Below are 15,102 nucleotides of genomic sequence, written 5' to 3'. Positions count from 1 at the left end.
ATAACATGATTTTGGCAATTAACTGATCTTTAAATATTCATGGTAAATAGACCCAATGGCCTGTGATGGGATGTTAGATGGGGTGGGATATGAGTTACTTTCCTTGGTATCTGGCTGGTGAATCTTGCCCATATGCTCAGGGTTCAACTGATAGCCATATTTGGGGTCAGGAACGAATTTTCCTCCAAGGCAGATTGGAAGAGGCCCTGGGGGTTTTCCGTCTTCCTCTGTAGCATGGGGCACAGGTCACTTGTTAGAGGATTCTCTGCACCTTGAAGTCTTTAAACCATGATTTGAGGACTTCAATAGCTCAGACATAGGTGAGAGGTTTATTGCAGGAGTGGGTGGGTGAGATTCTGTGGCCTGCATTGTGCAGGAGGTCAGACTAGATGATCATAATGGTCCCGTTTGACCTTAATATCTATGAATCTATAAAACTCTGGCCACAAAAAGGCCAAATAATTTTGTCCCTGCTTCCGTTCATCTCAATGAAGCATTGTCTCTGAAGCATCTGCATCTGGCTTAGTTTTAACTCCTTAAAACTGCTATAATGCCTGGAACTTCCAGGAGAACTGAACCATCTCCTTCCCATTCACCCCAAGCACCACACATGACATCAAAGGATTCAACAGCGAGAAATCAATATCAAGCACCGTCTGTTCCTTGGCCTTAACTTTAAAAGTTACAGTGAAAGCTATTTAGCTACACCTCTACAAACCCTCAGGACATGCAGTGATCAACATTAAACCGTTTACCTGCTAATAACTTATAAACTGGACAATTTTTCCGTTTGAATAAAATGGAATGTAGGTTTGTCTGTTTTGACCATTTGTTACGACGTATCTGTCATGTAGACTGTGAACTGATTGGGGCAGGAATGGTCTTCTTTGTGACTTGTCTGTACAGTGTCTAACACAATGGGTCCCTAATCCTTAACTGGGGTTCCTAGGTGCTACAATAAATAGTAATAGACTCAGGTCTACACAGTAACTTCAGAAACTTGTATCAAACTCCCTCCCACGCCCCTCCAAACCTTCAAATCCTCCTTCCTCCCAGGAGTTTCTTTTCTGGAAAATGTACCCAGCAGACCATGGCCACGCTTCAGTAGAAAGCAGCGTGGTTTGTACATGGTTCTAGGATTGTTTAGTGACTAAGGCCTGAAAATAATGGCAGTTGTGTTTTACCTTCAATATCCACTAAAAGAATAAATACAGCTCAGGAGACAAAAATAGCAAACAACCGTAAATATTATCCATTTGGATTACATTGTCTAAGTTCCACATGCACTACTACAATTTAGGAGGGTCAGAGGATACCTATTAAAATAGTTCTCCCTCATACATATGCGCGTGCGCACACACACACACTATTAAGTCTTACACTAGAAATCTGACAAGCACATTTTTCCTTAATAAAGCCTATACTGTACTGCAATCATACCTTAGGTACTTGTTCCAGATCTGTCCTGGATTTATCTAAAAATAAATAAAATATAAGTAAACTAGCATGACAATTATAAGATTTCATTGCAGTCTTCTATAGTCATTCATCAGCAAAATTATTAAACCAATTAATTCCAATAATCAGCGATTAAAGGCCTCGTTGCCCTTGGTAATTTGGGGGGGGGGGGGGTTAGCTACAGTTTCTGTGCAGCACTCAGATGTGTCCGACTCTGACTGCTTTAAAAATAAATGTATTATTCATACCATAACAGAAACCCAGTGCTTCAAACTCACTCAGGGTGAAATTCATCTTGCTGGTGAGGACCAGCGTAAGGCTCTCTGCATCACTTCTGCTTCCCACTGGTGCTCTCTAGGGAGGTCGCTGGCGGTGCAGTCACACTGGGTTAAACCCAGAGGGTAGATGCACACAGGGTGGTGATGGGGAGGGACCACAGGATCCACACCGACTCAGTGACCCTATCACTCTGTGCAAGTGACATAGAGGTAGTACTGTTCCAGTCCATAAGCTGAAGTGATGGTCACAGGGGGTGGTTGCAGAGGGAAGGAAAGAATCAGGACAGGAGAAGAGCTGCACTGGAGCTCCATGCCCTGGCCCCATTTGGAAGCGGGATGATTTCACACTCTTAGGGCTCCATCCACTCTAATTCAGTCACATAAAAGGAGCTCAATCAGAGTGTACAGAGTCTCATCAGGCCAAGAAGGGAGGCAGATGAAATAAGAAATCCATAGCTCACTTGGAGGGTCCCCTCCTCCCCTCACAACCACCATGGTGAAAGGGAGCTTTTACCATCTCCAGCACTTCTCTCGCCTGCAGAGTTGTTACTTTATTTGTATTAAACACAAAAGACAATGCAGCCCAGGAACTATCCCTCAGCCTTCTGTCCTCAGTCTCAGGCTGTAGCAATTCCTTTAGCTGAGAGACCCCAGGTTGCGTTTTCTAAGACTGGAGAAAGATAGGCAACCCCAACACTGGGAGCTGCAGTGGATGGAGAGCTAGTTTACCGAAGGTCTGTTCTCCCAAAACCACTCTCCAGCTCCCTGGTGCAGAGATTTTTATCCTGTTTGGCTTTGCACAGCAGACCAACCTTTCCTCAGGATAGTTATTCTTACTCAAGCCTTCTGGGGTGCATGTTTTGGGCTAGATACAGTCCTTAAACAGACATTTTAACAAGTACAGTACTCATTGACAATAAAGGCTATCCATTCAAAAGCTGTGATATTGTTCAATAATATTACACTTTCAAGATCCCCTGTGTAGTACTATGGGCTGTTAACAGAGGAAGGATATTACTGTGCTGACAAAGGTAAAGCATAGCTAAATATAAGAGTTAGTTCTCAAGAACTTAAACTATGAAAGACAAAAAAGTTGGACTTCATTTTTCACGGAAAGGAAAAAAAATGGAGGTAATAGAGGTATTAGAAAACCTGACAAGACGAGCTGAATCCAATGGAGTAAATAAAAACAGGGAAGCATTCTGTAATTACTAGGAACAGGGGATGCAGACAAACTTTCATTCAATGAGCAGTGCTTTGCCAGTGAAACTCCCTTAAGGGAAACTGAAAGAATTAAGTAATACAAGCTAACTTCAGATTGTCCATTATACTTTCTCTGCCCGTCTTTTTTGCCAGTTCCCAATCCTTGATCACCTGAGATATCTCACTACAAAGCCAAAATATATCAGGAGAAAGCAGTTACTTGTTACAGCTACAGACTCCATTAAAAGAACCATGCAAGCAGCCTTTCCTAATGATGATCTTTCAATATGTCAGGGATGCCACAATGTCACAAATTCCAATTTTTGTTCTCCATTGGGGGCGGGGGGGGGCAGGCATTCTTCATTACTCAGAACATGAACAGTAGCCAGAAACTCAATACAATCGCACAATCTAGTTTCTTTTTCTTCTTTTTTTTTTTTTTAATAAGAGGAAGTTAAAGGAAACACTGTCACGGATGTAATGTCAAGTTGTGAATGCAGAGATGCCAAGGAAGAATTCAGCAGCAGGAATCACTAGTTTTTTGACCTACAATGTCTCTATCCAATCATGCCTAGATTTTCAGTGATCATTAAAAATAAATCACCAGCAGCTATTTCTACAGCTAATATCTTCAGAACAACAAAAGGAGATGATTAGTATGTTACATTATCTATTATAGAAAAGAAAATGACTTTTTAACAAGTAAAAGAAGATGAGGTGTTTACCATGCGTATGTAAGAGAGTCCTGTCAAAGGTATCTTTAGGAGGACAAATATTCTTGCATCTTTCATGGATCTTCTCTCTCTATAAAAGAGAAAAGATATTAAAGAACTAGTCTGACACTAATACAATAATGAAAAAAATCTTTTTTTTCTTTTAAAGGGAATATTCAGAACATTTTTAATCTAAGATATTTTTCCCCCTTAAAATTTTAAGTGCATGTGAAAGGTGCCAGAATGACCACTCTGGCGGTTGAAATCCTTGTTTGTTATTTGGTTGGTATGTTATTTCTTTGTTGATTTTACATCACGGAAAGGGAGATAATGAAACTATTTAAGACATATGATCTAAATTCTCCTCCCCACAAAATGAAATATACATATCCACTGACTGCAGAAACACACTTACAGCCATTATTTATTTGCAGTCTAATCTGCAAGTTATCCTACACTAAAATAAAAACATCCTTTTACTGACCTTCCCCCACCTTACTTAAATGCACCATAGTGAAACCTTACACTCCATTTAGCTAAGCTAAGCTTCTATTTTTACTTATAAAGCTTAAACATGGGTTCCACATCTTATAAGACTCTTCTAATTTGTCCTCTTCTTCAGAGATTATTTTTTCATAGCAGGCTGAAGCTGCAAGATCCATCAGAAATTCTTTCATGGGCAACTCATGCCTCTTCTTCCAATACCCTGTTTATTTTCACAATCAAATAGTTACATTTCACTTTAATGCAACAGCTTATTTAATTTTTTTAATATTGGCTATACAAACATATGGCTCTAAAAACAATTCTTCCCCCCATATTTTACCAGTACTAATACCATGTTGATGCAGTTACACCTTTTTAAACTCCCGAAACAAGTGTTTTAAGGGTTTATGACGCTGAAAAATTTCAATATTTGTTATTGGTTCTTAAACCAAGTTTGTTCAGTACGTTCTGTTCTGTGTTTGCACCGTGACTGCTGCACTGGGGTCCTGGACCATGAGTAGAGCTCCCAGGTGCTACAATAATACAAATAATAACAATAATAATGAAGATTATTTTAAACCTGCATCTGCATTAACGCCCTCTCTCTTGTAATTTTGTAGCTTGTACCCAAATAACATGTATTTATAGGGGAAAAGAGGACTAAAAAAACCTGCAGAAACATGAATACAGAATAATTCACCTAATCTGAATATATAAATTAAAGTATATATAGGTGGCAGTGTTTAAAAATACCTTTAAAATGTTCAATAATCAGAACTGGGCAATTGTATAACACTTCAAGGCTGCCATTCTGGGGCCCAATCTTGCAAATGCAACCAAGCATAATGCTCTCTGACATAAATAGTCCTATTGACTTCACAGGAGTAAGCACTACACTCAGCAGGAAGCATTGACAATCAGGTCATCACAGCAGCCAAAAGTTAAAGGAAGCTACAGCCAAAGAAACAGAACACAGCAGATTTCCACATCTTCTTTTAGGCTGTGTTCTTTTTTCAGAACTTAAAAACAACTCTGGCTTTCACCAGCTGACAACAGGTCTGTTTCCTACTTCATTATTTTATATTTAAGCGTTTTGTACATAGGCCATATTAAAGACATTCTTAGCAACAATTTAGTCTGTTTTACATTTGATCAGGTGACTGGATTTTTTTTTTTTTTTTTTACATTATAGAGTGCAACTGCTGAATAATTCTTTAAGAATAATCAGTGAAGTTTTCAATAACCAAAAGGAAATAGCAAAGATGAATAGCAATTATAAGGTCTGTACATTTAAAACAAAAATATAGCACTCAGGAACTAAAAATAATGAAATAGCAGGGAGAGAGAATTTAGACAATGCTTTTAATGTTGAGAACACTGAACTTACAGCACACCATACCAAGGTCAAGAGAAGAGTTAACTACCATAGAACTAGACAGGTAGTTATTAGGTAATAATATGATGGACTATTAACGGATACAGTTAGTTAGTGGTGTCAAACTCAAATGGCTCTGAAATTTCTTTTTTAACCCATAATGTACCTAACTTTGGTACTTTACCTGAATGATTTCCTGTTGATATAATGCAAAATTTTCCTTGTTTATCTGTGGGAGGTAGAATGAAGGTGCGACTTCTGTGTCCACAAAGTCCTGTCCCCATGTTTTTGTAAAAAAATCGGATTCCCTTTTTGCTAACCTAGGATCATTTAGCGCCGCTGGAAGATTTACTTTGGAATGATAAATTGTCCATCTATGCTGATCTGCAACTAGAGATGGGCTGTCACCTAAACTATTAGGATCACCTATAAGCACAAAAGATAAGACAGTCCATTAAGACAAAAACTTGAAAGCACTTTTTTCATAGTAAACTCAATGTAATTCTTGAAGCAAACAACAAATTTCAAAAATTTATCTACAGAAAGGATTGTGTACCAAGACACATAATCCCCTTCCCCAACAATCTAACACACTTACATTTTTGTGTTTAGATCGCACAAACCAAGTCATAAATATGCAATTAGAGGTATATTCTTTCAATATCTTCACACAAATATCAATTAATTCTTCTGGCACCCTTTGAAAGACAGAAGTCTGTAGACTTGATATACTAAATATATCAAATTGAAGAACTACTGCACCCACCAACCTAGAACTACAGTCACACGCTTCTTTAGGGAATTCTCAAAATCCCACTATTTCCCCCACTTTACACCCCTTACCCTCAGCATTCCATATGACACCTATCAATACAACCAAGAAACCGCCTTATGGGAGTGCCAGAGTTACTCATCCTGATCTCTTGCTCCCCACATCAGAAGGATTGGGGAATGTCACAGAAGCAAAGCAGTTAGCCCCGCAGGGCGAGAATTGCCTGTCTCGCAACTATACTCTGGCTGATTTTTCACAGGCTCTGAAAGAAGTCTCATCCTCTTCTCCTTCATAATAAGGATGGTGACTTCAATGTGAGGTGGAGATCTCCAGTGCTCCAAAAAGAAAATGAGGTGCTTTTGAGGTGGAGTAAGTAGAATCCCACTCTACCTATAAATATATCATTTTATTTCATAGTATTATCCAGAAAACAAGAGAACTTTATTGACTATTTTCAGGTTAATTTTCAGACCACTGACTGTAACAGTATTTTCATCTGCCTTACAAGCCAAAATTACCTGTAGGTTCCTTGGGACATACATCAGGCAGTGACTGCACAGGTCGAAAGCGTTTAGCAGAATCCATTTCCTTTTTAAAGAAAGCATCTCTACTGTTTGACTGAGGCACTGGTGAAGAACTGTGGCTTGATGCCATTGCATAAAATCACCACTTGATAGAAGCTAACAAAGAAAAAATAAACACAAAGTCTTCAATGCAGCTCTGATTATTGATTGTACCATAACAATGGCATTTATTTAACAGCTCACCTATATAAAACTAAACAGTTTAAAACAATACTAGTTATCTTTCAACCATGGTATGAAAAATATTTTATATTTGAAACACACAGAAAGGGCTAATTTTTATACACACTCACAAAAATATTGTACATAAAAATGCCCAAACACATTATATCGTTCTGTTTCCATAATTATTGAAGCATTATCAAAGAAATATTTCCTCTCAGAAATAGCATGCCAAATTCTGAAGGTTTGTGAATGACAAAACATGCCAGTGTTTTATGGGGAATTTTGTTTAATCTTCCGATGGGAGCTATGTTGTACAAGTCTATAGACTTGTCGAAAGTCTCTTCTGTGCAGATAAAGGGCCAAATTCTCTGTTAATTTAATTCCATTGACTGAAGTAGAATTACATGAGCAGCAAATTTCATTCATTCTGCCACACAAGCACAATTTGGTTTATTTTTCCCTGAATGTTTTTTCTTTTTTGGTAGTGAGGGTTGAAAGATTTATTTGCAGCGTATTTAAAGAGAATGATTTGTGTTGTGTGCAAAATATGGATAGCAAGGAAAATCTTTATCCTGTGATGCATTCACTCTAGGGGAGGGTTCTACCATTTTACAATATACTGGAATCCATTCGCAGTGAACATCTGTTTCCAGACTGTAACATAATGCACGTCCCGAGTTGTTTCGACACATTGTATTGTGCAAACTCCAATTTTATTTATACTGAACCTCCACTAAACGTGTGAAATTCATACTTCCCTACATAAGGGCCAAGTGATTGGTACTATTTTCTAAGCAAGCCACAGGTGGGGGGGGGGGCCATCCGGCTCCCAGCCACTGGGGTGTTGTGTGTACACATGGGAATTTTAAACTCTTTTTTTCTTAGAAGCACAAAAAAAGAAAAAGGCACAGAAAAATTAATATTCACTAGAATAGATATAAAACCCTACTGTGCCCCCACCCCATCTTACATGAGAAACACCCCTTTTTTAAAAGGTTGCTTCCTCTGCACACACAGAGCTCAATCTATGTCACCTCTGTCTCCACGTCTTGCTCTTGTCCCTCCTATGACTCTTCCCTTCTGCCTTTTCATTAGCCCCATTGCTATTACACTTCCTTTCTTCTACTCCTCCCTTTTGAACTCTTCCCTCAATCTCAAAGTCGCCCCCTTTCTGCCCGCTCCTGCCTTTATAGGTGGAGGCAGCCCAGTGTTTTCCAGGAAGGACCACAGGCTCATTCCCCTGAATATTCAGGGGAATCTCCTACACTTACTCTCTACTGGGATGTGGGGTGTTAGGGCTTCTCTGTAGCAGTCCCCTTCAGCCTTCTCCCTTCTTCTCTCACTCATGCCAGTTGAAGATTTTGAGGCTTTTCTTCATCATAAGGACATACGAACATAAGAATGACCATACTGGGTTAGATCAATGGTCCATCTAGCCCCGAATCTGTCATCCAACAGTGGCCAATGCCAGATGTTTCAAAGGGAATGAACAGAACAGGGCAATTATCAAGTGATCCATTCCCTGTCATTCGGTCCCAGCATCTAGCAGTCAGAGGCTCAGGGTCCCCCAGAGCATGGGGTCACATCCCTGACCATCTTGGCTACTAGCCACTGATGAACCATGAACTTATCTAATTCTTTTTTTCACTGCAGTTGTAATTTTGGCCTTCACAACATCCACTGGCAACAAGTTCCACAGGTTGACTGTGCACTGTGGTCTCATTCTTTGTGGCCCCCCCTCTGTACATCTCCATTCCCAGATGCATCCTCACATCTCCCCTCACGGTTCTTCAATGTCCATCTGTATTGCATATTCACCACCCATCATAGGTCTCTTCTCTGTCTTGTGTGGTCAATCTCTCTCCCTCTAAGCACTGGGACAAGGGAAGACTTGGGCGGCTACCCCTCCCACTCACTGATTGCAGGAGCTAGCGTGGTTTCTGTGGTCTTTATGGCCACCTACCCTGGTGTATCTACTCCCCTACAGCCCTACTTTCAGAGCACTTGGAAGGCAGAACAGCTCAGGCAGGAAGAAGAGAAAGCACAGGCAACCCCAATCCTCCCATTTATTCCCTGCAGCAGCAGCTATTGGCAGGAAGTCAACCTGTTTTTAAAATCTAGCTACCAGCTGCACCACGACATTGGCCAGGATGCAGGGTATGTGTACACTACGAAATTAGGTCAGATGATAGAAGTCGATTTTTAGAAATCAATTTTATACAGTCGATTGCGTATGTCCACACGAAGAGCATTAAGTCGGCGGAGTGCGTCCTCACTACCATGGCTAGCATCGACTTACAGAGCAGTGCAATGTGGGTAGCTATCCCACAGTTCCCGCAGTCTCCGCCGCCCATTGGAATTCTGGGTTAAGCTCCCATTGCCTGACGGGGCAGAAACATTGTTGCGGGTGGTTTTGGATACATGTCGTCAGTCGCCCCTCCCTCCATGAAAGCAATGGCAGACAATCATTTCACGCCTTTTTTCCGTGTGGACGCCATACTGCTTTCAGCAGATGGTGCAGTAGGACTGCTAACCATCATCATCCACCACTTCCGCTGCAACTCTGCTCTGCTGCTATTGTCTCAATAGTGAATTTCTCCATGTTGTCTGTCATGGGCTACCAGGTATGTGTGTTCTTCCTCAGGAAATGTGCGCAGTACTAACCGTCGTCCTCCACCGCTTCTGCTGCAACTCTGCTCTCCTGAATCCACCTCACAGGTCCTCTCGTCGTTCTCTATAAATATCTATTCTTGTGGCATCCATTGTCAGCCATGGCTTCCACTGCAACTCTGCTCTCCTGCAGACGGCATACCACGGCAAGCATGGAGCCCGCTCAGATCACCGCGGCAGTTATGAGCATTGTAAACACCTCGCGCATTATCCTGCAGTATGTGCAGAACCAGAACCTGCAAAAGCAGGCGAGGAGGCGACGGCAGCGCGATGATGAGAGTGATGAGGACATGGACATGGACTTCTCTCAAAGTACGGGCCCCAGCAATTTGGACATCCTCGTGGCAATGGGGCAGGCTCATGCCATGGAATGCCGATTCTGGGCCCAGGAAACAAGCACAGACTGGTGGGACCGCACAGTGTTGCAGGTCTGGGATGATTCCCAGTGGCTGCAAAACTTTCGCATGCGTAAGGACACTTTCATGGAACTTTGTGACTTGCTTTCCCCTGCCCTGAAGCGCAAGAATACCAAGATGAGAGCAGCCCTCACAGTTCACAAGCGACTGGCAATAGCCCTCTGGAAGCCTGCAATGCCAGACAGCTACCGGTCAGTTGGAAATCAATTTGGAGTGGGCAATTCTACTGTGGGGACTGCTGTGATCCAAGTAGCCAACACAATCACTGAGCTGCTGCTATCAAGGGTAGTGACTCTGGGAAATGTTCAGGTCATAGTGGATGGCTTTGCTGCAATAGGATTCCCTAACTGGTGGTGGGGGGATAGACGGAATGCATATCCCTATCTTGGGACCGGACCACCTTGGCAGCCAATACGTAAACCGCAAGGGGTACTTTTCAATGGTGCTGCAAGCACTGGTGGATCACAAGGGACGTTTCACTGACATCAACGTGGGATGGCTGGGAAAGGTACATGACGCTCGCATCTTTAGGAACTTTGGTCTGTGGGAACGGCTGCAGCAAGGGACTTACTTCCCAGACCAGAAAATAACCATTGGGGATGTTGAAATGCCTATAGTTATCCTTGGGAACCCAGCCTACCCCTTAATGCCATGGCTCATGAAGCCATACACAGGCACCCTGGACAGTAGTAAGGAGCTGTTCAACTATAGGCTGAGCAAGTGCAGAATGGTGGTAGAATGTGCATTTGGACGTTTAAAAGCGCGCTGGTGCAGCTTACTGACTCGGTTAGACCTCAGCAAAATCAATATTCCCATTGTTATTGCTGCTTCCTGTGTGCTCCACAATATCTGTGAGAGTAAGGGGGAGACATTTATGGAAGGGTGGGAGGTTGAGGCAAATCACCTGGCCGCTGATTACGCACAGCCAGACACCAGGGCGATTAGAAGAGCACAGCAGGGCGCGCTGCGCATCAGAGAAGCTTTGAAAACCAGTTTCATGACTAGCCAGGCTACAGTGTGACAGTTCTGTTTGTTTCTCCTTGATGAAAACCCACCCCCTTGGTTCACTCTACTTCCCTGCACTTCAAAACTTATTGAATGCCAGCCTTCTGTTACTTGGGCAGTCCTCTGGGGTGGAGTGGTTGGGTGCTCGGAGCACCGCCCCCACCTCTCCCCCCCGCGTTCTTGGGCGTCTGGGTGAGGAGGCTATGGAACTTGGGGAGGAGGGCAGGTGGTTACACAGGGGCTGCAGCGGCGGTCTGTGCTCCTGCTGCTTTTCCTGCAGCTCCACGAGACGCCGGAGCATATTAGTTTGATCCCCCAGTAGCCTCAGCGTTGCATCCTGCCTCCTCTCATCACACTGCCGCCACCTCTCCTCTTGCTCCCGCAACCTCTCATCTTGTTCGTCCCTCCTGTCCTCGTGTTCATTTTCTGCTTTCCTGGACTCTGCCATTGTTTGCCTCCACGCATTCTGCTGAGCTCTTTCAGTGCGGGAGGACTGCATGAGCTCAGAGAACATTTCATCACAAGTGTGGTTTTTTCACCTTCTTATCTGTGCTAGCCTCTGGGACAGAGATGATAGGGGGAGCGTTGAAACATTTGCAGCTGCAGGAGGAAAAAAAGGGAGAGTAGTATTTAAAAAGACACATTTTAGAGAACACTGGGTAGACCCTTTCACGGTGAACCAAGCTGCTAACATTACATAGCACATGTGCTTTCGGTACAAGGTCACATTTTGCCTCTTATATTGAGGGCCTGCCAGTTTGGTGTGAGAGATCACACACGCAGGGCCAGGCAACAGAATTTGACCTGCAGGCAGCCATGGTAAGCCACAGTCTTTCAGATTCTTCAACCTTCATAACATGTGGGAATGGTTTCAAACAGCAACGCCCTCCTTTCCCATACCAAGCACCTGTTGGGTTGGCCATTTAAAAGGAGGGGCTGCAGTTTTCGGGTTAACGTACAGCACAAACCCAACTAAACCCTGCCCCCCACCCAATTCTCTGGGATGATCGCTTCACCCCTCCTCCCACCACGTGACTAGTATCAAGGAAGATCCCCGCCAGCCAAATGCGAACAGCTCAGCTTGAACGGGCCCCTCCCACCGCATGGCTAAAAGTGGGGATGATTTCTTTTCAGCCACAGGCAAACAGCTCAGCAGGAATAGCCACCTCTGACTGTCCCCTTAATAATGTCCCTGGAGGATTTCCGCTCCATCCCCAGACACATTAACAGACTTTTCCAGTAGCTGTGCTGGCTGCGAATGCATCCCAAGTCTTCAAGGCAAATTAATCATTAAACACTCCTGCTTTTAAACCACATATTATATTTACAAAGGTACACTCACCAGAGGTGCCTTCTCCAGCTTCATGGTCCAGGAGCCCGCCTTGGGAGGGTTGTGAGGGTATTGGGTCCAGGGTGATAAACAGTTCCTGGCTGTCGGGGAGAATGGTTTCTCTGCTTGCCTGTTGTGCGCTATCCTCCTCATCATCATCCTCATCCCCAAAATCCTCATCCCTGTTGCGTGAGACTCCCCCCTCGCAGGGGTCCACGGACAGGGGTGGGGTAGTGGTAGGGGCACCCCCTAGAATTGCATGCAGCTCATCATAAAAGCAGCATGTCTGGGGCTCTGACACGGAGCGGCCATTTGCCGGTTTGGTTTTTTGGTAGGCTTGCTAGAGCATCTTAATTTTCACAAGGCACTGCTGCGGGTCCCTGTTATAGCCTCTGTCCATCATGCCCTTGTAGATTTTTTCAAATATATTGGCATTTTGTCTTTGGAATGGAGTTCTGATAGCACGGATTCATCTCCCCATACAGCGATCAGATCCAGTACCACCCATTCGGTCCATGCTGGAGCTCCTTTGCGATTCTGGGACTGCATGGTCACCTGTGCTGATGAGCTCTGCATGGTCACCTCTGCTGATGAGCTTGCCACACTGGCCAAACAGGAAATGAAATTCAAAAGTTCCCGGTGCTTTTCCTGTGTACCTGGCTAGTGCATCTGAGTTGAAAGTGCTGTCCAGAGCGGTCACAATGGAGCCCTCTGGGATAGCTCCTGGAGGCCAATACCGTTGAATTGCATCCACGCTACCCCAAATTCAACCCGGCGATGTCGATTTCAGCGCTAATCTCCTCGTCAGGGAGGAGTACAGAAATCGATTTTAAGAGCCCCTTAAGTTGACAAAAATGGCTTCGTCGTGTGGACAGGTGCAGGGTTAAATCGATCTAACGCTGCTAAATTCGACCTAAACTTGTAGCGTAGACCAGGGCTCAGGGTCCTTGGAAATGGGTATGCAAACCCCAAGCACGATACTTGGCAAGAATTTTCCCTGCCCACCTCCAACAGACCCCTCTGAGCTACTCTATTCAGAAAGGCAAACACCACTTCCAGAACTACCAAATACCACTAAAATATACTTAACTGGTTTTGCTCAAAATCTATTCTAGACAAAAATAAATTAATAAATGAATAAAAAAAATTAATAAAAAGGTAATGTTGCTACAGTAATAAACATTAGAAAAGAATTTTACAGTTTAAATAATCTAGCCATTAAAAATCATGGAACTAGCAAGTTTATGTAACTATAGCGGTAGATAACCTTACAGTTCACTATACTCTAATAAAATTCTGTTCATGTGAATATTAACATTAGATATTACAATAACAATCTTTATGTTACCTGTAATTTTTTCATGAAATACTGGCTCAATTGTTTGTCTAAGAACTAACTCCTCCCTCAAAATATATTTTTCCTGCATTTGTGTCTAACCTGAGAAATATCAGGAACGTCAAATCTTGTCTCTCTTTTTTTTGGGGGGGGCAGAGGGCTGGAGGTGTCAAGTGTGCGTTTTGGCTTTAACTTAGATCATTTGTTAATCTTTAAAAGACAGACCTTTTCTTCTAGGTATATATTTCTTCATTTAGAATTAAACAGATGTTAATAAAAACACATAAAAGAGTTTTAAACTGTGTGTGGAAAAACAATCATTTCCTCTCTCAATTAACCAAGTTTCAGGCCTTCTGGATATGAACAAAGAACAAAGTCAGGAGTTTTATTTTCTATTTTCAGGTTCCCTTACTTGCAGCGATTTATCTATTTATTTTATTTAATTTAGACCCTCCCTTTAAGCTTACTTCATGACAATCTTAAAATCCAAATGGGTGTTCCTGGGTACTTGTTATCTTTAGCATCTAAAGTGTTTCTGAAGTAGTCAGCCACACAGCAAAACTATGAGATCACTGTGTCAGATTACAGCTTTCCAGAATTTTGGAAATGTTTCCAAACATAACCATTTGGAGAAAATACTTTGTTTAAGGTTTTTAATCTGCTTATTTATTTTCTCTTGCTGTTGCCTCCACCACTAAGAGATTTGTATGCTCTCACATGTTTGTTCTTCCCTTGTCATATTTCTAATGTAGGTATGTTTCTTCCTTCCTTCCTTCAGCAGCTCCTCACCAGATACTAGCGTTTACTGCTGTTAGGGTTTTGTCACTAATCAAACTGGTTCATGAACCAGAATGCTGAGGGGGGAAAAACATTATTTTAGCACTTTTTGAAAAATAAACATCATGCATTCAATAGTAAAAATCAAGCCTCCTAAAGGAATATACAAAGTAGTGTGTATTAGGAGCTCCAGCAACTACATTATCAGTGTCTCCTGAGAAATCTCATGTTACTTGAATATACATCCGTTGCATCTGTATTAATGCTTTCTATTAACTGAAGCCCTTCTTAAAATTATACATGCAATGAAAAATTTTGCTCTTGAAATCAAGCATTTTGTGAGCCATTGTTTTCCCCTATTCTGATAATTTATTTAAAACAATAAATTAAGATGCCAGCAAAACAAAGTGCTTTCTAAAATAAGAAGTTCATTTCGGTTTTGGTAATTGGAATAAATGCTAACTGCATTTAACCAGTACAAGATTTAAAATAAAATTTAAGTAACACATTTTAACACTGAAGACACACACATAT

General features: G+C 42.3%; 1 protein-coding gene across 1 annotated transcript in view; it reads right to left on the bottom strand.

The window, feature by feature from the left end:
* VPS54 (VPS54 subunit of GARP complex) overlaps nucleotides 1-15,102 on the bottom strand; it is an 81,460-nt gene that overhangs the window by 52,940 nt on the left and 13,418 nt on the right. The window contains exons 3-7 of the mRNA XM_074949579.1: nucleotides 8,306-8,406; nucleotides 6,804-6,965; nucleotides 5,698-5,939; nucleotides 3,665-3,743; nucleotides 1,441-1,475 (exon numbers count right to left, since the gene is read on the bottom strand). Coding sequence (XP_074805680.1) covers nucleotides 1,441-1,475; nucleotides 3,665-3,743; nucleotides 5,698-5,939; nucleotides 6,804-6,939 — 492 coding nt within the window. The 5' untranslated portion in view covers nucleotides 6,940-6,965; nucleotides 8,306-8,406. The remainder of the gene's footprint in view (nucleotides 1-1,440; nucleotides 1,476-3,664; nucleotides 3,744-5,697; nucleotides 5,940-6,803; nucleotides 6,966-8,305; nucleotides 8,407-15,102) is intronic.

Source organism: Natator depressus, chromosome 3 (genome assembly GCF_965152275.1).
Source record: "Natator depressus isolate rNatDep1 chromosome 3, rNatDep2.hap1, whole genome shotgun sequence".
NCBI classification, from domain to species: domain Eukaryota; kingdom Metazoa; phylum Chordata; order Testudines; family Cheloniidae; genus Natator; species Natator depressus.
This window is presented reverse-complemented; position numbering and strand designations above follow the sequence as displayed.